Source organism: Schistocerca piceifrons, chromosome 3, assembly GCF_021461385.2.
Source record: "Schistocerca piceifrons isolate TAMUIC-IGC-003096 chromosome 3, iqSchPice1.1, whole genome shotgun sequence".
Classification (NCBI taxonomy): Eukaryota; Metazoa; Arthropoda; class Insecta; order Orthoptera; family Acrididae; genus Schistocerca; species Schistocerca piceifrons.
In genome coordinates this window covers 143,324,098-143,344,865 of record NC_060140.1, presented here as the reverse complement: position 1 = coordinate 143,344,865, position 20,768 = coordinate 143,324,098, and the positions used below count along the sequence as shown (strand labels likewise).

The 20,768-nt window shown below is 41.5% G+C and overlaps 1 protein-coding gene across 2 annotated transcripts in view; it reads left to right on the top strand.

Moving 5' to 3' along the window:
- Window positions 1-19,837, top strand: part of LOC124787940 (nucleolar protein 14 homolog) — a 54,115-nt gene extending 34,278 nt beyond the window's left edge. The window contains exons 14-16 of one of the 2 annotated variants that reach the window (XR_007016036.1): window positions 3,586-3,741; window positions 19,136-19,583; window positions 19,629-19,837. Coding sequence is in view for 1 of the 2 variants with exons in the window: in XM_047254937.1 (XP_047110893.1) it covers window positions 3,586-3,741; window positions 19,136-19,244 (265 nt within the window). In the remaining variant the exon portion in view is untranslated. Of the gene's footprint in view, window positions 1-3,585; window positions 3,742-19,135 lie in introns of both variants that reach the window. The other variant, XM_047254937.1, reaches the window with a different exon arrangement.
- Window positions 19,838-20,768: the final 931 nt, after the last annotated feature.

Sequence of the window (20,768 nt, the reverse complement as noted above, 5' to 3'; positions counted from 1 at the left end):
TAGCAATGTCTCCAGGTTGTGTGCGTTCTTCCAAGAGGGCCGTCTGAACCTTAGTGATTTGCCATGCTCTGGCCGACCGGTAACAGCTGCAACCCTACAGAATGTAGGAGCCAGTGAGGTAGCATTTTTCAACTAGTGGCATGTGCACCTGCAAACCGTATCACAGCAGTTCAACATTTCTTGTGATGTGGTGTCGTATATTGTTCATGACACATTGAAATTTGAAATTTTGTTAAGTTGGTTCTTGCTGAGTGCCTAAGAACATGACAGACAAGCAAATGGCCAGTGAAACATGACACTCTAAGGAGTGGAAACATGCTGGTTAAAAAAAAAGGTGACTCAATCTACTAGGAAAGTACTTGTGACAGACTTCTGGGAGATGAGTTGGTGGACTTTGCTTAACACAGGACTGCTGTGAATGCTGCAGCCCACACTAAAGCTTTGGTCAAGTTGAGTCATGCCTGTCATGACAAATCCCACAACATTAATGCCGACAGTTTAAAACTTCTTCATGACAACACTGTCCACCATGTTGCTGCTCTTGTTTGTGCTCCAGCATCCACCATGCAGTCCGGACTTTGCACTGTCAAACTTTCTTCTGTTTTGTCCCATGAAGAACTTCCTGGCCGGCCATCGCTTTGTGACAGATGTGGAAACGAAATCACCAGTCCACTGATGGCTGGCTGTACTCCAATCAAATGGTGGTGTATGAGCAGGGCATATTGAATCTGGTACCACGGTGGGAGAAATGTGTTGAGAACATTAGTGACTATGTAGACAAGTACATAAAAGATATAAGTTCATTTCTGATTTAATCTTTTGGTAATATTATTATTGTGTGTTAATTTCTGATTGTCCCTTGTATATTAGAAGTGAACTGGTAGCCTCATAATATATGTCATAGCTGCAGAAAGTGTAAGGTTGTCGCAGTTATTCCTTTGAAAACAGCTGCAATGTAGAGAACACTTTACACTTTTGCATTCTTGTAAGTCTGTCATCTCTTGCCATAAAATGTGCCACAAGAATAATAATTATTTTTAATTCATTTTATTTCTAATTCACAAAATAGTTATATTTTAACATCCCAAGTGTTTTTGAAATACCAAGAGATGTGAATTATCATAAAATAAATGTAAACAGAGCCAAAACCCATGAAAGAACTGATCTAAGCTACACTATATTTGTGAACAAATACTTTCTGAATTAAGTTCAGGGTAATTCTGTGATGATGCAACAAACTTTCAAGGATGTTGGAGAAGGGGAAATGTATCAAATTGAGGTAAGGGATTCTGGTCCAGAAACAGAGCTGAAAGTTATATGTGAAAATCGTTCTGATACCCCTGACTGTGCCAGAACTGTTGTTACTAAGACTGTAGGGTAGGCAGCTTTTAGAGGTGGTAGTATGGACCGAAACCAGAAAAAAAGTCCAGTAAAAATGGGCTCTTAAATGCCATCTTAAGAGGTATGAGCACTTATTCTTCTTCGCTGCTGTGAAATTCATCTCTCCTACGGAACAAGTGCCCATAGCCTAGTGCATTTTAGGTCTCGTGTGTACTAGCATTTTTTTTCTTGCTTTAGGCCATACTACCACCTCTAAAAGTCACCTACCCTACAAACTTAGCAACAACAGTACTGGTACATGTATTCCATTGTCATAGGTATCGGAATGATTTTTGCTTATAACACTTGATTCCTGTAATTTACGGACAAGAGACCCTTAGTTCAAATAGATACATTTGCCCTTTTCCATCATTCCTGAGAGTTTGCAACATTATCATGTATAAGAGCAGCTTATCCTGTTGAAAACAAGAGAATGTAAACACAGCATTTCATGCATAAGAAGCGTACACATGCGCTTTCACGTGTAAAAAGGATCAACTCACCATTTGTCATTTCATTCTGCTTTGCAGCCATTAGGATGTCTAATGAGTTGCACATTCTGACACTTCAGTAGGTTTTCCAACATGGAAGTAATTCTGTTTAATCCAACCAAATATAAGGAATTGTGTGTGTGTGTGTGTGTGTGTGTGTGTGTGTGCGTGTGCGTGGTGGTTTTTTTTTTTTAAGTGGGTGCCCCCACACCCATACTCTAGCTCAACAAAGGATTCATTTTGAAAGCTAGCAAGTTTTCTTTGTCTTTTGCGTCTGCCTGTCAACGACTCAATGTTTCTGCTGTTTGGTGAGTGGTCCCCTTTATTCCTAAATTATTTACATTCTGTTAAATTAATTAAATCATCGTCAAGTCATGTAGGTATTTCACACAAGTTTATTTTCCGCATTCATAAACTTGTTTAACTCAAAAGTGTAACAAGTAAAACTTGACATTATGTGTGGATATGCATCATCTTTTTCCAAATTGTATGACCTCTACTACATACTAGGCATTTCTTGTTCGTAAAAAGAAACATTCACTCTGTTCTGTCAGTTACAACAGAATTGTAATTAAAGAATACTGTAACGTGATGTTTCGTACTTACCAGGGTCCTTAGAAAACCAAAAGAATGGCAATTGTGATGTCTTTATTCATTATTGCTGCAGCTGATCTTAATATGTTCTCTTTTGTGAAAACTGCATTACAGATCAGTATAAACAATGGTATTCACATTCATTGAATGTTGCATTCAACAGTTTGGTTGCTTTATGTCTAGACTATTGATGATCAGGCAGATTTTTTTCAAGTTGTGAGGTCCGATCAAAATGATGGATGTGAATTGGCAACATCAGCCAGCATAAATCATGATCAGAATTAGCTAGTATATTAAGAGCACAAGATGGGAGCTGTCAAATGGAGCTGTTTAAAGCAAGTGGATTCTGTATCTGCAAAACCTGAATTTCTGAGAATGTGGAAACTGCCCTGGCCCATTAAAAAAGTATGAGTCCTGCTGTAATGAAAATTTGTTATTGGAAGGTATTTTTTTTTATTACCAATAGTAAATTGGGAATAAGGTAAAACTGTTTCACTATCAGTGGCTCTGCAAGACCAGTAGTGTTTTTTAAGTTTACTTATTCCTGATACTCCTAAGTTCAAACTTTGCTTGACTGCTGTATCCTTCCACAAGATAGAAGACAGTTCAAAAAGTGAGCCCATTGTATCAGTCATTTTGCCAGTTCGTGATCCATTATGTAATGTGAAATGTGTGGTATCTCCAGGTCTCTTCCCTGTAAATAGCCTTCTTTTGCGGTTCTTAATCCAAGATGGTAAAGATAGTAGAAAACACACGGGAACAGTGGGGACGCGTTCTGCTCAACACCATAATGCAAGCCTAGAGATGCCCTGTGTGCAGCAGTGGATGTTAAATGGCCAATGGTGCTGCCACTGGTGGTGGTGGTGGTGGTGGTGGTGGTGATGCTGCTGCTAATGATGATTAGTTTGTAGCTGAGATGAAGTGGTTCTCATGTATCTGTATATCAGATAGAATCCTTTAATGTGTGTCTTCCTCGTCCTTTTTTTCATATTTTGTGTATAGATTCACAGATGGAATACTATCATATGTAAATTTTATTTTAGTTGTCCTCCTCATTGTTTAACATATTGCTTTATTTGTGGTCCTTTTGAACAAATAATTTTTTTAATGGCGTTAACAGGTTTGATTGCAAGCGCCGTCGACCTATGGGACCAGAGAAGCAGGAACGTGAAAAATTGCTGCACAAATATCGCCGTGAACTGAAAGGAGCTGTTAGAGAGATTCGGCGAGATCGTGCATTCTTGACAAAGGTCAAGCTGAAACAGACACTTAAGAGGTATGCACCCCACTTTTAATTTTTAGTAATAACAATAAAAGTTTATGTAAACATTGGAATCTACAATTGTCAGTGCAGTAAGCTGTTGTTTATTGAAAACAATGAGGATGTCATTCTAAACTCAGTTTTTCCTTTATTTGACAGCAATTGTTCTTTTAATGTGTTTGCTCTGTAACTAGCACAATTTACTTCATGACATGCTTAAAGGGAGTATCAATGACATATCCTGATAATGTTAAATTTAACATATTTATGTCCCGTTTTCTCAGGAACTATCCAAGGTAATAAAATGAAACTTTTCCAGGATATACAGTCATACTTATACATTTGGGGTGAGATGAGTTTTTTTAGATGAAGACCTTTAAAAATTTATGTGATTTCTTAAAAAAATGATCAAACTTTGAGTGGGGTATCTCTACCATTGTATACCCACATAATACCACTGTCAATAAGGCCCTCAGGGACTCAGCATTCGTTTGCTGGGTATGGGCATGGCGACTCCGTGGTTCCTGAGATGGGGACTGGTAAATGCCCCCAATCCCCTGTCACCGTAAGCTGTGGGCATGCTTCAGTAACCATCGTGTGGCACAACGATGGAACATTATGTGTCTCATGGAATGATGATCTTGGCTTGACTGCCTGGATCATGAGGATGGAATAAACCCCTATTTAAAAAAACCTCAATCTCAAGGTGTGTTGCGCACTGATGAGATGCATGGCTGTTGAGGTGGAACAGTTGTTAGCAGGCAACCTCTGGGGAACCTGCCTAGGCGTGCGAGGCTCCGTCTAGGGGGACTTTTATTTCCCTAGCTGCTCGTGGGACTGAGATGGACCCTTGAAGTTTCTTCTTTTACCTCCCAGTGTAATGGGGGGCACAGGTAGGTTATTTTAAAAAGAGGTGGAGCCCCTCCACGCCCACACCAGCATGATGGCCAACACAAAAGGTCTACTGCCATCTCTGCATAAGGGTTAGTATTCACTAAAGTGAGGTGTCGCAGGATGTGGGTACTGCGATGTTTGCGTACATCTGGTTAGGATTAACCATTAATACGCGCTCATCTGGAGATAGATTGGTCGAAATCTGACGAAGGGTAGCGGTTTGAAGGGCAGAGGAAAAAAAGTGCCAAAGCAAGAGCCAAGGGAAAAAAACCTCTGCGAAAGTTAGGTCGGGCGGCAAGAGCAGTAGCGGTTGTCTTGCTGCCTGCGATAGGTTGTGCAAGGATAGGCTTTGTTAGTAGTGGGTATCATGCATGTCGATACCTTGACGTTGTGCATTTGTGCTGCTCGGCGGCTGGCGCTGGGTGCTGGTACAGAGTCCTCGTTCAGCGTCCTGCAACCTGCAACAGTTAGGTTTGTTATCTGTCTTGTGTCCGATAGGTCATATACCGGAGGCACAGTGTGAGGGAGTGTTGGCAGATTGTTCGTGCGTCTGTGGGCGATCTCATCGGTGTCCCTGCTGTGGCCTGTTGGTTGGCTCTAATAGCAGCTGGTAGTTGCCAGTCAGTGTTGCTGATATGCAGGGGCTTACCGGCGTTTGTCGCTGTTTGCGTATGTTAGTTTACCATAGGTGGTTATGCCCTAGCTAGCAGTGTCTTTGGCCACTTGTGTTTCCACCTGTGGTTGTGATCGTAGTTTCCCAGAGTGTGTAGCCAGTCCTCCAGACTCGGGGGTTATACGGACTTTGCCCATGAATAATAACAGAACACATGCTGCCAGTTAGAACGTGTTTTTTATTGTTAAATGGAAAGAGGGCAATTTCAAAAGATTCTTGCCTTTTTATATTCAAAAATGTTTGGAGGGCATTGCAGGTTCATTGAAATCTGTCAAACGACTGCGTAATGGCACGCTGTTTGTTGAAACTGCTAGTTCCCAACAAGCAACACACCTCCAAAAAGCTAAAATGCCTTGGAGAATGAAGTGTTGGCAGAAGAGCCAACACCGTGTTGCTAGAGGAGGCCGAAATGCACGCTTTTAAGCTCACGCAGGCTGGCGCGAGGTATATTTTCCATTTCAATATACACTGGTAATGGCGCCTTGCTAGGTCGTAGCAAATGACGTAGCTGAAGGCTATGCTAACTATCGTCTCAGCAAATGAGAGCGTATTTGTCAGTGAACCATTGCTATGAACGTTGGCTGTACAACTGGGGCGAGTGCCAGGACGTCTCTCTAGACCTGCCGTGGGGTGGCGCTCGGTCTGCAATCACCGACAGTGGCGACACGCGGGTCCGACGTATACTGACGGACCGCGGCCGATTTAAAGGCTACCACCTAGCAAGTGTGGTGTCTGGCAGTGACACCACAGAGAATATGCCATCAGCACAGAGCTCCACAACACTTTGAACTATAGCAAAGGCATTGTGACCTATAGAAATCCTGTCGACATTCCCAAGGAGTAATTGAAGGTTGAGTGGGCTCAGTAGGGGATTGTTGATGTGCAAAATATATTGAAAGGGTTGGATGGGGATCTCACAAAATCTGACTCCTTCATCCTTACCTTCAATAGCATGAAACTCCCAGAGCATATCAAGGCAGTTTTCTTCGTATAAGTGTACAGTCGTATTGTCTCTAACCCAATATGCTGTTAAGTGACAGACAGCACTTTGGGCACACCACTTGTGGCAAATGTGGCAAAGCTGCCCATGATGGCATTGGCTGCTCCTCCCCTCCAAAGTGTGTAAATTGCTCTGAGGATCACCCTGTCTGAAGGAGGGATTGCAGTGTCTTCCTTGAAGAGCGGAAGGTACAGGAGATGAAGACTTTGAAATGCGTCTCATATGGAGAGACCAAGAGATCTATAAGGCCATGCAGCCTCCCACATTCTACATCTTCTGCTTTCACCCTTAAAAAGCCTATATAGGCAGCAACTGGTTCTACACAAATGGAGGTTGCTGGTGTCAGCACTAGTACTTGTGTTTGTCAATGTACTTGCCAAGCTGCAGTTATTTGTGAGCCCATAGCCTCTCCGAGAACATCATAGAAAGCTGCAGTTACCACCTTTGCAGAGCTCACATTACCTGCAAAGGCAGAGTATTGTAAAAAATCCATCACTGCCTCTGCTGCTGTTGCGGTAGTTCCCACAAAGCCCTCCCAGGCCAAGAAAGCAAATGGGAAGCTTCTGTCACAGGCATAAACAGGCAATAGACCATCAGACCATGTCGATGTCATTCGACTTGATGGCTCTTCTGCTTCTGCTTCAGAGCCAGTGGACGACGAATCTTCCCGGGGCAACCATCTTGCCGTAAAGTATATACTCCAACCATTGTGGGCTGCCCTCCCTGGCGGAGAGACGACCATGATAAATGGCTCCCATACTATAGTGGAACATGAATGGGTTCAGGACTCGTGGAGGAACTGAAACTCCTGACACAGGCCAAATCCCTGTGCTTGTGTTTATAGGAAATGCACTTTGAGGTTACTGATGCCCCTGTGCTACAAGGCTACACCCTCCGCCGTATGGGTGACCTGACTGAGGAATGAGCCAAGGGAGGTGTTGCTTTGTCAGTAACACACACCATACCTCTGCTCTCTCCTGAGTTACTGACCTTAAAGCAGTAGCCGTTGCAGTTCATGTAAGTTCGACGCTCACTCTCTGCTCCCTGTACTTACCTCCGCAAGATGCAATAGACTCTGAGGCTCTTGCGGGCATTATTGAACAACTCCCCTGCCCGTTTATCCTACCAGATGGTTTCCATGCCCATAACGTAATATGGGGCTCACACTATACTTGCCCCAGGGGTCGAGTGTTGGAGAATCTCATGATGTCTCAGGAAATACGCAGCCTTAACACAGGCAGCCCCACACATTTCTCGGCTGCTACTGTGTCATCCTCCAACACTGACCTCTCTTTTCCCTCTCCAGCCCATGCACACTCAGCACAGTGGGAAGCGACTGACTGAAGACCTTTCCAGTAATCGTTTCCCACTGGATTCACCTACAGGTTGGAGGATTGCTGGAACGGACGCCACCAAAATGGATGATCAGCAGGGCTAATTAGGCTTTCTTCAGGCTTTGGCTGTATTTGAAAACCACACCAGCATCCAGGAATGCGTGGACCACATCACGCGTGTGATACCTCATGCCACTGACCTATCCATTCCACTGTCTTTAGGTCATCTGAGGAAGTGAATTGTACCTTGATGGAGAGATGCATGTCATTCAGCCATCTGTGATAAGCATGTGGCTCTTCAACAGTTTAAATGCCGCCCAACAACAGACAACCTCACAGCCTTTCGAGTCGCGAGAGCCAAGGCTCGATACTCCATTAAGGGGAGCAAAAAATGGCCATGGCAAGCATTCTTGGACTCCATCAGCCATTCCACTTGTTCTACAAAAGTATGGAAAGCCATCCAAAGGATTTCCAGTAAACAGTCATTTACTGACAGCAGCTGTGCTGCAACATGGATGTCTCCAAATGACACTTAGCGACATCGCTCAGACATTGGCCTAACATTTTGCACAAAATACAGTTGATGCAAGCCAGGATCTGGCATTTTTTCGCTACCGTGCAAATATAGAGAGGGGCAAGTTTGACTTCGGATCTGACTGTTCTGAGGCCTACAGCTCTTCTTTCTCCATATGGTAGATCGAATCAGCCTGTCTGAGACTCGTGACACTGCACCCGGTCACAACCAAATCCAGCGCTGCATGCTTCGACATTTGCCAGCAGTGTCAAAGGAAATCCTCGTCAAATGTTTTAATCTTATATGGCAGACAGGTAATTTCCCCAACTTGTAGAGGGAGGCAATTCTGATACCTCTCCTAAAACCAGGAAAGAACCGCACTTATCCCATTAGTTACAGGAGTATCACCTTAATGAACTGCATAGGAAAGACACTGGAGTTAATGGTTAACCATCGTCTGGTCTGGCTGTTAGAGACCAGGCAACTCCTTAACCAGTCTTAGTGTGGATTCCGGAGATTTCGTTCCACTGTTGACAACCTGACTCTGCTCGAGGCGGCTATTCAGTAGTCTTTCCTGTGTAACCATCACTGTATTGGTATATTTTTCATATCAGTAAGGCACACAATACTATGTGGAGACACTGTATTCTCGCACAACCCATCAATGGGGCTTTCATGGCCACTTCCCCATCTTCATACGGTCTTTCCTGTCTCAGCGGTTTCTTAGGACCTGAGTTGGTGACTCTCTGTCAGATTGTTTTGAGCAGGGGAATGGTGTTCCTCAGGTGAGTGTTTTTAAGGATTACCCTCTTTGCCATAGCCATAAACAGTATCACGTCTACGGTAAGGAGTCCTGTACAGTGTTCCTTATTTGTGGACGACTTTTCTGTTTTCTGTTCTGCCTCTAGTGTTGCAACAGCAAGCCAGCAGTTGCAACTTACAGTGCAGAGTTAGAGGAGTGGGCTGCTAAAACGTGTTTTCAATTTTCTGCAAATGTGTGTGTGTGTGTGTGTGTGTGTGTGTGTGTGTGTGTGTGTGTTCATTTTAATCATTCTCATTGTATTGGAACTAGACAAAACACACACACACACACACACACAAACACACACACACACACACACACACACAAATGCAACTTAGCACCACATGGCACTATTTCTGGCTGCTGAGCTTAAGTAGTTTCAGAGATAGTGGGAAACATTTGCAAAAATGTAGTTTTTCAGAAATAGCACTTCAAAGTTGCAGTAAAGGAAAACCCAGTATTGAGTGAGGAGACAGCCTAAAACTTTTCAGCTTTGTGATCTATTATCTTCTTGAGGATCCACCAAATGTAGTCCCTTTCTTCATCTGAGGAATCTTGCTGCTTCTGTTCCAGTTTTGACCATAAATTCTGCCTGGGAGACTCACTGTATCTCCGGTTCTTGTAAGATTGCTTCTGTATTGTGGCCAGACTCAATTCCAAATTGTATCAGATCCTTTATTCTGCCTACATTTTCATCATTTAAGGTGATCACAGCATAAGTGACCCCTATCTTCAGTGGTTTCAAGCCCACAAATACATTTTTGGGCACCTTGGTCCATGCAACATTGTTGGAAGACTCATTTATGATTTGAGTTATTCCAGTGAGACATTTATTCAGAAGATGAGGATGTGCTAGATCTCTACTTAGTGGCTTTATTATTACCCCAACAGCTTGACAGATGGTGTTTCTATGGGTATGTTCAGTTCCTACTGCCTCGGCTTTGTGGTATGTACACCTGTGAATTGAACACAAGTTGTATAGTGGCTTCTCATCACTTGATGTCTTGTGGAAAAACATTGCCAATACTGCTTTACTTGGTCCATCCAGGTTATTTGTATTCTTTCTAATGGCTTTGTCGTAGTATTCATTTAGCTGATTGATTGTTTTATCTGTCAAATGACCTCTAATAGTCTTGCCATCTTCAGTTTTTTCAGTAGAGAACTTCTACCAGATGTTACTGTACATGACAGACGCATTTTAATGTTTGTTGTGTTAGGTCATTATAGGGCCTGCTGCCAGTAACTGATTTCAATGAACTGGAATCAACATCACCAATGAATTTAGCATAGCAAATCACATGTTGTTCTTGAGATTGCTAAAGATATTCACAGCTAGGCACTTTCCATTCCTCCACTGGGTCCCTCACATGTTGTCTGACAGTTGTGTTCATGCAGTAGTTTCTTTTCATTGTTGGTAAATGCTTTTGTGCATCCGTAACAGAGAATTTAGTGATCAGTAATATATTCTCCTTCACTATTTGCAACAGTCTGCCAACACTGGGGTAACTTTTCGATTCCGCACTGTAGAACTCGCGTGCTTTTGGGGCAAAGAACTCATCAAGCCACTTTTGGAATGCATTTTTATCTGGAAGGGAAGTTCCTTGAAGGTTGTCAAATCAAGAGCAGAAAAGGTGAAAATCTGAGGGCACAAGATCTGGTGAATAACATCTTTATGGAATGATTTTCCAACCCAACACCTGTGTAGTGTTTTTTGTCAGTCTAGCAGAGTGCAGGTAGGCGATATTGTTGAAAAGCGTCACTTCACACTATCTTCTTGGTTGTTGTTCTTGGACACGCCACTCTGTCACTGTTCCGGTAGGTGCATAACCTTATCTTTTTGGATGTGATCAAATCTTTATACGGGGAATTTGTGCTTTGTTGGAACTCAACCATTCTCTTCTTTACCTCACGCTAACATAAATACACCATTTCTTGTCACCAGTAATGATAGAGGATAGGAATGGTAGGTGTTGTTCGTGAGCCAATTGACCACAAGCAAGCAGAGATGCACAGATTTTTGTGATTTTGATTTTGAGCATGTGGTAACCATACACCTGGTTTTTAAACCTCCCTCATTGCAAGTAACAATGATGGAATTATCACAGTTCATTTATATTTGCCAATTCTGAGTACACTGATGTGGATCATTGTGGATTAATATGTTTAAACGATCTTCGTCAAATCTCAGAGATCTCCCTGACCATTGAGAGTCACTAATGTCAGTATGATCCTCCTTAAAACAAGAAAACCATTATCTCACTATGCTCAGTCCAATGGCATTATCTCCATACCCAGTGCAAATGTTTCTTCTCTGCTGTTGGAAATGTCATGATTTCTCCACTTTGCACCCCATATTCTAGTGTCCACAGCCCCACTCGCTATCTCCAGATCACAATATGTAAACTCAAATAGCAACAGTGAACCACAAATAAAAAATGAAAATTGATAAATAAACCCTTAGGAACAGGAATACCAAAATGCAAAACAGAAACACTACAAACTTAAACATCAACATAATGTAAATGTGGTTAGGGAAGGCTCTACCATATTCTCTACAAGCGGCTGCAGCTGCAGTATACTGGCATACTCAGAATTTGTAAATATTTTTAAACAGTAAATATAATAGAGGGAAACATTCCACGTGGGAAAAATTATATATAAAAACAAAGATGAGGTGACTTACCGAACGAAAGCGCTGGCAGGTCGATAGACACACAAACATACACACAAAATTCAAGCTTTCGCAACAAACTGTTGCCTCATCAGGAAAGAGAGAAGGAGAGGGAAAGACGAAAGGATGTGGGTTTTAAGGGAGAGGGTAAGGAGTCATTCCAATCCCGGGAGCGGAAAGACTTACCTTAGGGGGAAAAAAGGACGGGTATACACTCGCACACACACACATATCCATCCACACATATACAGACACAAGCAGACATATTTAAAGACAAAGAGTTTGGGCAGAGATGTCAGTCGAGACAGAAGTGCAGAGGCAAAGATGATGTTGAATGACAGGTGAGGTATGAGTGGCGGCAACTTGAAATTAGCGGAGATTGAGGCCTGGTGGATAATGGGAAGAGAGGATATACTGAAGAGCAAGTTCCCATCTCCGGAGTTCGGATACGTTGGTGTTAGTGGGAAGTATCCAGATAACCCGGACGGTGTAACACTGTGCCAAGATGTGCTGGCCGTGCACCAAGGCATGTTTAGCGACAGGGTGATCCTCATTACCAACAAACACTGTCTGCCTGTGTCCATTCATGCGAATGGACAGTTTGTTGCTGGTCATTCCCACATAGAATGCGTCACAGTGTAGGCAGGTCAGTTGGTAGATCACGTGGGTGCTTTCACACGTGGCTCTGCCTTTGATCGTGTACACCTTCCGAGTTACAGGACTGGAGTAGGTGGTGGTGGGAGGGTGCATGGGACAGGTTTTACACCGAGGGCGGTTACAAGGGTAGGAGCCAGAGGGTAGGGAAGGTGGTTTGGGGATTTCATAGGGATGAACTAAGAGGTTACGAAGGTTAGGTGGACGGCGGAAAGACACTCTTGGTGGAGTGGGGAGGATTTCATGAAGGATGGATCTCATTTCAGGGCAGGATTTGAGGAAGTCGTATCCCTGCTGGAGAGCCACATTCAGAATCTGATCCAGTCCCGGAAAGTATCCTGTCACAAGTGGGGCACTTTTGTGGTTCTTCTGTGGGAGGTTCTGGGTTTGAGAGGATGAGGAAGTGGCTCTGGTTATTTGCTTCTGTACCAGGTCGGGAGGGTAGTTGCGGGATGCGAAAGCTGTTGTCAGGTTGTTGGTGTAATGGTTCAGGGATTCCGGACTGGAACAGATTCGTTTGCCACGAAGACCTAGGCTGTAGGGAAGGGACCGTTTGATGTGGAATGGGTGGCAGCTGTCATAATGGAGGTACTGTTGCTTGTTGGTGGGTTTGATGTGGACGGACGTGTGAAGTTGGCCATTGGACAGGTGGAGGTCAACGTCAAGGAGAGTGGCATGGGATTTGGAGTAGGACCAGGTGAATCTGATGGAACCAAAGGAGTTGAGGTTGGAGAGGTAATTCTGGAGTTCTTCTTCACTGTGAGTCCAGATCATGAAGATGTCATCAATAAATCTGTACCAAACTTTGGGTTGGCAGGCCTGGGTAACCAAGAAGGCTTCCTCTAAGCGACCCATGAATAGGTTGGCGTACGAGGGGGCCATCCTGGTACCCATGGCTGTTCCCTTTAATTGTTGGTATGTCTGGCCTTCAAAAGTGAAGAAGTTGTGGGTCAGGATGAAGCTGGCTAAGGTAATGAGGTAAGAGGTTTTAGGTAGGGTGGCAGGTGATCGGCGTGAAAGGAAATGCTCCATCGCAGCGAGGCCCTGGACGTGCGGAATATTTGTGTATAAGGAAGTGGCATCAATGGTTACAAGGATGGTTTCCGGGGGTAACAGATTGGGTAAGGATTCCAGGCGTTCAAGGAAGTGGTTGGTGTCTTTGATGAAAGATGGGAGACTGCATGTAATGGGTTGAAGGTGTTGATCTACGTAGGCAGAGATACGTTCTGTGGGGGCTTGGTAACCAGCTACAATGGGGCAGCCGGGATGATTGGGTTTGTGGATTTTAGGAAGAAGGTAGAAGGTAGGGGTGCGGGGTGTCGGTGGGGTCAGGAGGTTGATGGAGTCAGGTGAAAGGTTTTGCAGGGGGCCTAAGGTTCTGAGGATTCCTTGAAGCTTCGCCTGGACATCGGGAATGGGGTTACCTTGGCAAACTTTGTATGTGGTGTTGTCTGAAAGCTGACGCAGTCCCTCAGCCACATACTCCCGACGATCAAGTACCACGGTCGTGGAACCCTTGTCCGCCGGAAGAATGACGATGGATCGGTCAGCCTTCAGATCACGGATAGCCTGGGCTTCAGCAGTGGTGATGTTGGGTGTAGGATTAAGGTTTTTCAGAAGTGTTTGTTGGTAATGAGGATCACCCTGTGGCTAAACATGCCTTGGTGCACGGCCAGCACATCTTGGCACAGTGTTACACCGTCCGGGTTATCTGGATACTTCCCACTAACACCAACGTATCCGAACTCCGGAGATGGGAACTTGCTCTTCAGTATATCCTCTCTTCCCTTTATCCACCAGGCCTCAATCTCCGCTAATTTCAAGTTGCCGCCACTCATACCTCACCTGTCATTCAACAACATCTTTGCCTCTGCACTTCTGCCTCGACTGACATCTCTGCCCAAACTCTTTATCTTTAAATATGTCTGCTTGTGTCTGTATATGTGTGGATGGATATGTGTGTGTGCGAGTGTATACCCGTCCTTTTTTCCCCCTAAGGTAAGTCTTTCCGCTCCCGGGATTGGAATGACTCCTTACCCTCTCCCTTAAAACCCACATCCTTTCGTCTTTCCCTCTCCTTCTCTCTTTCCTGATGAGGCAACAGTTTGTTGCGAAAGCTTGAATTTTGTGTGTATGTTTGTGTTTGTTTGTGTGTCTATCGACCTGCCAGCGCTTTTTAAACAGTAATGTAGAGTTGTCCAACAAATCATAATCACAACTGAAAAGCTCAGTTAAGTATACACAAGCACTACTTCACAGCTTTAACTTCAAAACAAAAATATTGATTCAGAAATTAACCCATAGCAACTGGAGTACCAACACATGAATTGAAAATCTGTATCTGTAACTTGCTGTGTCTCTCTAACCAGTAAAAATTTGACACCTGTTATATAGAATGTTTGAATAAAACTCTACTACCACTCCTTAAAATATTTACTAAACCTCCTGGAATACCCTGCGTGGGTAAAACAACTTACAATTTGTTAGATGTACCAGTAGACTGGTGGGCATGCCTGGAGAAAGAAATGCATTATTGCAGAGTTGGGGGACAGATTTGTTGTTTTTGGGGGCTTTGATGCTACTTCTTTGTCAGATAGCAGAGATGGAATGGTTATGATTCATCTTTGTGTTTTTGCCACAGTAAGAAGTGGAATAGCACTGTACTACTACAGCAACAGTTATAGACTTGGTTTTTAATTCAATCCCTTTCAGTGATTTGAATGCAAGAGAAATAATTAATGGTAATGAAATATTGATGATAAAATTGGATTTTGACAATAAAAGAATATGCAGATAACAGAATCATAATTAATGACTATCAGAATTTTATGATGGTCTTGGTCATAAGATTCTATTTGGGAAACTATAATCTTATGACATCAATATAATTCCCTTCTGTGGTTAGTGTTTTGCCTTCAAAATTGACTTTAAGTCAGAATGAGGTGAACATTGCGATCTGCAATATTCACTACTTGGTCTGCATAAATGGCCTTCCAAAGATATTAAAGAACTGTTCCAAAACTGTAATGATGAACAACTAACCATATTAATTAAGGGCCAACAAATTTTCTGAATGACAGTACTTTGCCAGACTAACTGCTATTGGTTGGATAATATATCCCTTTATTTTGCATTCACTGCTATGTAATGTTGACTGTGTTAAAATTAATATTTTGTTGTTTTTGTATTTATATTTGGTTGAAAGAAGAAAAAGTTGACTTACCATAGTATAGCCCACTATTAGGACATACTTCGGATAGAGCCGAGCATTTATGACATTACATACAGGGCTGGCCTAACATTCAACAAAATTAAACAAAATATAAATAAAATAAAGAAAAATTTTGGTGTATAATGAAGGACATCATCCTCATCATCATAGAATAAAACATTTTACCACATTACTTGACTTGTAGCATGTTAGTCCTCTTTTTATTCTTTCAACTAATCAGTGAATGGCTGTATTGTGTTTTATGTTTTCTCTGTGTCACACTTGATGTGTCTTTCAGGCAATCACTTTAAAATTGTTGCATAACCAAAGCTATGCAGTATTGAATGCAAAATAATAACGGGATATTTTAACCCAACAAATGAAAGACTGTGCAGCAAGTCTTTTTGTTAACAAAAATAATTTATGTAATTTTCCAAATCTCATATTACATTTAAGGAGGCATAACTCATAGCATTCTCTTCGCCTTTAGAATGATAGGTTCGTTTTTCAGGAGCAGGAAATAGTTGGGGGAAGCTTGCCATTCAAAATCTAAACAAAGAGGACATGAGAGGGAAGGGAGGCCCCACTGAATAAGGTGCCACATTGTTTGAGGCACTGGACACATTTTCAGGGGAAATGCAGTTCAGGTCCTCAACTAACCATCACCATTTAGATTTTGTGCTGTTTCTGCAAACCATTTACATTGTTGCTGGGACAGTTCCTTCAAAAACAGTGCATGGTTGATGTAGCCTGCTGTCACTGTCAATTGTTGTCTTTCTGTGTGGTCCATATAATTACCAGTATCACACCAGACTCTAATGTTATCTTTTTTCAGGTGGATTACAAGCTAAAGTGGAATCAGTACACACACAAGCTGATTACAAAGCATCATTTGGCATGTTTTGTACTCTTCTTGTGTTAACCTGCAAATAAAATAATGTTATCTGGTTAGGTATTCTTTCAATCCCTGTTATTCTGCAGAATTAACTTTTTTAATAATGTGGCTTAAGTCGAGCAAGCAGCAAGAGTGCTCTATGAAGTAGATAACCTGACATCTTACAAAGTCCTCTTCAAAGACCTTTCTTTGTGTAATTTGTTGCTATTAATAAAAATTTGTTTTAACTTAATTACATCTTGCACAATCACTATATAAGACATAAAAAGTACTCCTATGATTTGCTGAGGGGGTGTTCTGTATTTTGCAGCAATGGTACTGTTAAAGCTGTCTTCGGGTTGGAAATTAAAAATAAAATGAATAATGTAGCATAATAATGGTGACATTGTTATTGTTAATAGGTGATGATTCTGAAGGCACATGAGTAAGCATTCTTTCACAACTGTCAGTGTACACTTTGATATGGTAGGAAAGAAAAAGATTATAAAAACACCTACTTAAAATATTTGGGGAAGTCACAGATTTTTGCAGAGTAGGGACATTTCTGTTAATTTTACATATTATGTTCGTTCATTACCATTCTAGGTACTCATAATAAAGCACAGTGTTTAAATGATAATTAATTGTTAGTATCAACAACAGCAGCAGTTTTTGACAGCTCGTGGAAGACAATGTTTTCTTCACTCAATGCAATGTACTTTTAAAGTTGTAGGCTTGTTTAATGGCATTGCCCTGTGTGCTCCACAATCTCCAGAACATTCACTTGATCCATCAGATCTACATTATTGTACTTTGTGTGATGTTTTTGGCTTTGATGAAGGTGTTTTTCACTTCTTTGGTTGGCTGGAGGATCAGGTGGAGGTGTGGTGTTAGGGTTGCAGTAGTGTCTTTTGCCATTGCATCATTCATTTTAACTGGATTTGAAAACTGGATTTTCCTTGATTTTCAACATTTCTGTATCAAGAAAATACCGACCATGTAATTTACATTTCAGGAGGTGCTGTCTCGCATATTCAGTGAGGGAAACATGACTACATATGTACTTCTGTGCATGCCCTAATCTCTCTAATCTTATTCTTATAATCCCTATGCAAGACATGGTGGCAACAAATGATCACACATCTACTTCAAATACAAGTTCTCTAGATTTACCTGCCAGGGTGTTTCGAGAACTGCATCGTCTTTCTACCAAGCAGTCCTATTTTAGTGCCCTGAGCAATTTTGTTACACTTTCATATAGTCTTTGCCAAACTGTTAATATCCTAGTTGCATGTCTGAATTCATTTGACATCTGTTAAGTCTATTTGATAAAAACTCCCAAACACTGTGACAGTCCTCTAGAATTGGTCACACTAGCATCATGTATGTGGTTATTTCTACAGATGCATTGTATTTTTCCACAGGTCTTCCAAGAAATCCAAGCCTACCATTCACTTTCTCTTTTCTTGATATGTGATTGTCCCATTTTGTATTGCTTCTTAGTAGTACTGCTAGGTATCTACTTGATTTAAGGTGCTCAAAAGGTTTGCTACTAAACATGTAATCAGAAACGGGTTTTTTTTCTTTTTGTGATAAGCATTATCTTACATTTATGCACATTTACTTAAAAAAACATTTATGAAATTAAGTAAATAATAAATAAATTTTTCTCTGAGCTTTTGAAATAAAGTTGCAAAGATCAAAACATTAAGAATTACCTTCTGTTATTGATGTTTTTTTTATTACCCCTCCTTATGCGATAATAAACGAAAATTTTGTCTTTTTTTTTCCCCACATGTACTGGGTTTTCTACACTGACTGTAGTGTTAGAAAGTGTGACACCTACATCTTAATTCATACACTGTAAGCACTTGATGTAAGGCATTGGGTACCTCATACCGTAATTACTCTCCACTTCTCAGTCTGTTCATAATTATCGTAGGTGTGTAACTGTTGTATGGTACCACATGTCACAATTTTTGTAATTTTATTACAATAGCTTATGTGAGGTGCAAGGAATGTGCTTTCAGAATTTCTTAAAATGTGGATACTCAAAATATTTAGATCAATCCTTAACACACAGTATGATACATTCCTTGTCCAGCATCTGTTGCAGCATACTATCTGCCCTGCAATACGTATGTATCTACCAAATAAAGCTGTCACAAATCCTGATATTTTAGATTAAACTTTTGTGCCTTCTTCTGTCAATCCATTTTGATATAGATGCCAGACAGGTGAGTACTACTTGTTGATGTATCATGTGGGCATCTCATTTGCACCCAGTAAGTTATGTACTTATTGAGCAGCCATGCCTTCCTAGAATCCTCCCAGTAAATCACTGTTTAGTGTTCGCATTTCCCTCTTTGACTCTGATGTTTGTTTTCCGATGTAATAACGTTAAGCGATATCACAGCGTGGTAATTTGCCGCTAATGCTGTAGCAAATGGTACAATACATACATATTTTGTCTACATGTGGCCATCACTTTACATTTTTGTGTGTTTTCAGGCACTTGCTGTAGTATGTTAGCAAATGCTGATCATATTATGTGAGAGAAACTTTGCAGCTCAATCATCTTTGTAAGTGAGCTATGATGATGATAATTGAGTGTTATGGACAGCTGTAATCTTCCTGTTGCAGTCTTGCTGCCTCTGTTGTGAACACTTACTAGATTGCTTTTCTGATTATTTACCATACAGATTCTGTGCAGTGTATTGATTAATTATTTGAACAGATTTCTAATAAAAGTTGCTTTTCAATGAAAAATGTTTGTTTGCAGTGACCTGGAACGCAAAGAGAAGGTTAAGGAAATTTTTGGAAGTGCAGCTATGCAACAGGGTGAACTTAATCTTCTGAAGAGGAAAAAGGAAGCGGGTCGTAGACATTGAATAGTGAAACATAATGCCACATCTTTGTAGGATCAATGGTGCCATGTGTGACAAATTTCAGAAGTCTGTGAAAATTTGAAATGTGCTACTATTAGAACCAAGAGTGCAGCTGTCATCCTACATAGTACTTGTTCCAGTACCTTTGTATTATAAAAGATCGTCTTGGAGAAGCTCTTTTTACTGATGAATTTAGCATGAAATTATATAGTATGGAATGTTAATACTTCAACAGTGTAAAACCCTGCATGTCTTTGCTGTTGAAGTTTTATGAAAATGTCTCTCTCTCTCTCTCTCTCTCTCTCTCTCTCTCTGTGTGTGTGTGTGTGTGTGTGTGTGTGTGTGTGTGTGTGTGTGTGTGTGTGTGTGTTAGAGAGAGAGAGAGAGAGAGAGAGAGAGAGAGAGAGAGAGCTTGAGCAGGTTAATCATGCTGAAATGACTGCACCATAGGAATTTATCACCATACTGAATGAAGTGCTGTTGAGCTGTATCAATAAGACTTTGACAGTGCAAATAATTGTAAATACTGTAAGACATTTTGTAATTTAATATGTATATATTAAATAAAAATGGATTGTACTTATATTTTTACTATAGACTAAGGCTCTTACTTCTGTTATGTTTCCCTTACATGCTATCACCATCAGTTTGGTATCATTTGTTAGGTTATTGTGTAAAACAAGACATATTGATGTTTTGTTTCATGTGTGGAAAGGGACAAATGGCAAGTGTTTCTGCACATGCATGACACTGTGACATCATCTGTTCTATTTGGGTGTCCATACCCTGCCACGTACAGTGTCGATGCGCTAACTGTTTTGTACAAACAATCCCCCCGTGTCCTTGGTGAAGTAACTGCGACATGTCTTTTTGCAAAACTTTAGGAATCAACACATGTGACGGTCCACTGTCATTTTAAACAAGAATCCCACCTTGACGTATAGTGAGGCTATGCCAATGTGCAAAGTATCTGTGCACTACAGAGTCCTTTATGATATGCAATGAGCGAGGCCTAGATGAGTGAATGTATTTTATCAAAATGTCCAAATCTGAATCTGCTTCCTTACCTGTGCAATTTTCCTATTGTTCAGAGTTGAGGATTGAAGCAATTCAGAATTGTGAGCATCGATGTGACAAGAAGATGCATCAGAAGTGTCAAAGTCCGTATCAGGGCTAATCAGAAGACATGAAAGTGTGTCCGCATTACCATGTTGAGCTGTTGGACAATACGCAACCTTGAACTGGTGTTGAAACAACAACAGAGCCCATCTTTGCAATTTTTGGGCAGTTCATACAGGAACTGACTTAATTGGATGAAACAACGCAATAGCTTGTGGTCCATTACTAAGTAGTATTTTCTGCCATTACAGACAGTCGTGGAATTTGGTGACACCATACACAGTAATCACAGCCTCTTTCTGTATTTGTGAATAGTTACATCAGCTTTGGGCCACACTTTAAATGCGAAAGCAATAGGCCTGTCATTATCATCAATTCTGTGCAAAAGCACTGCACTGTTTCCATAAC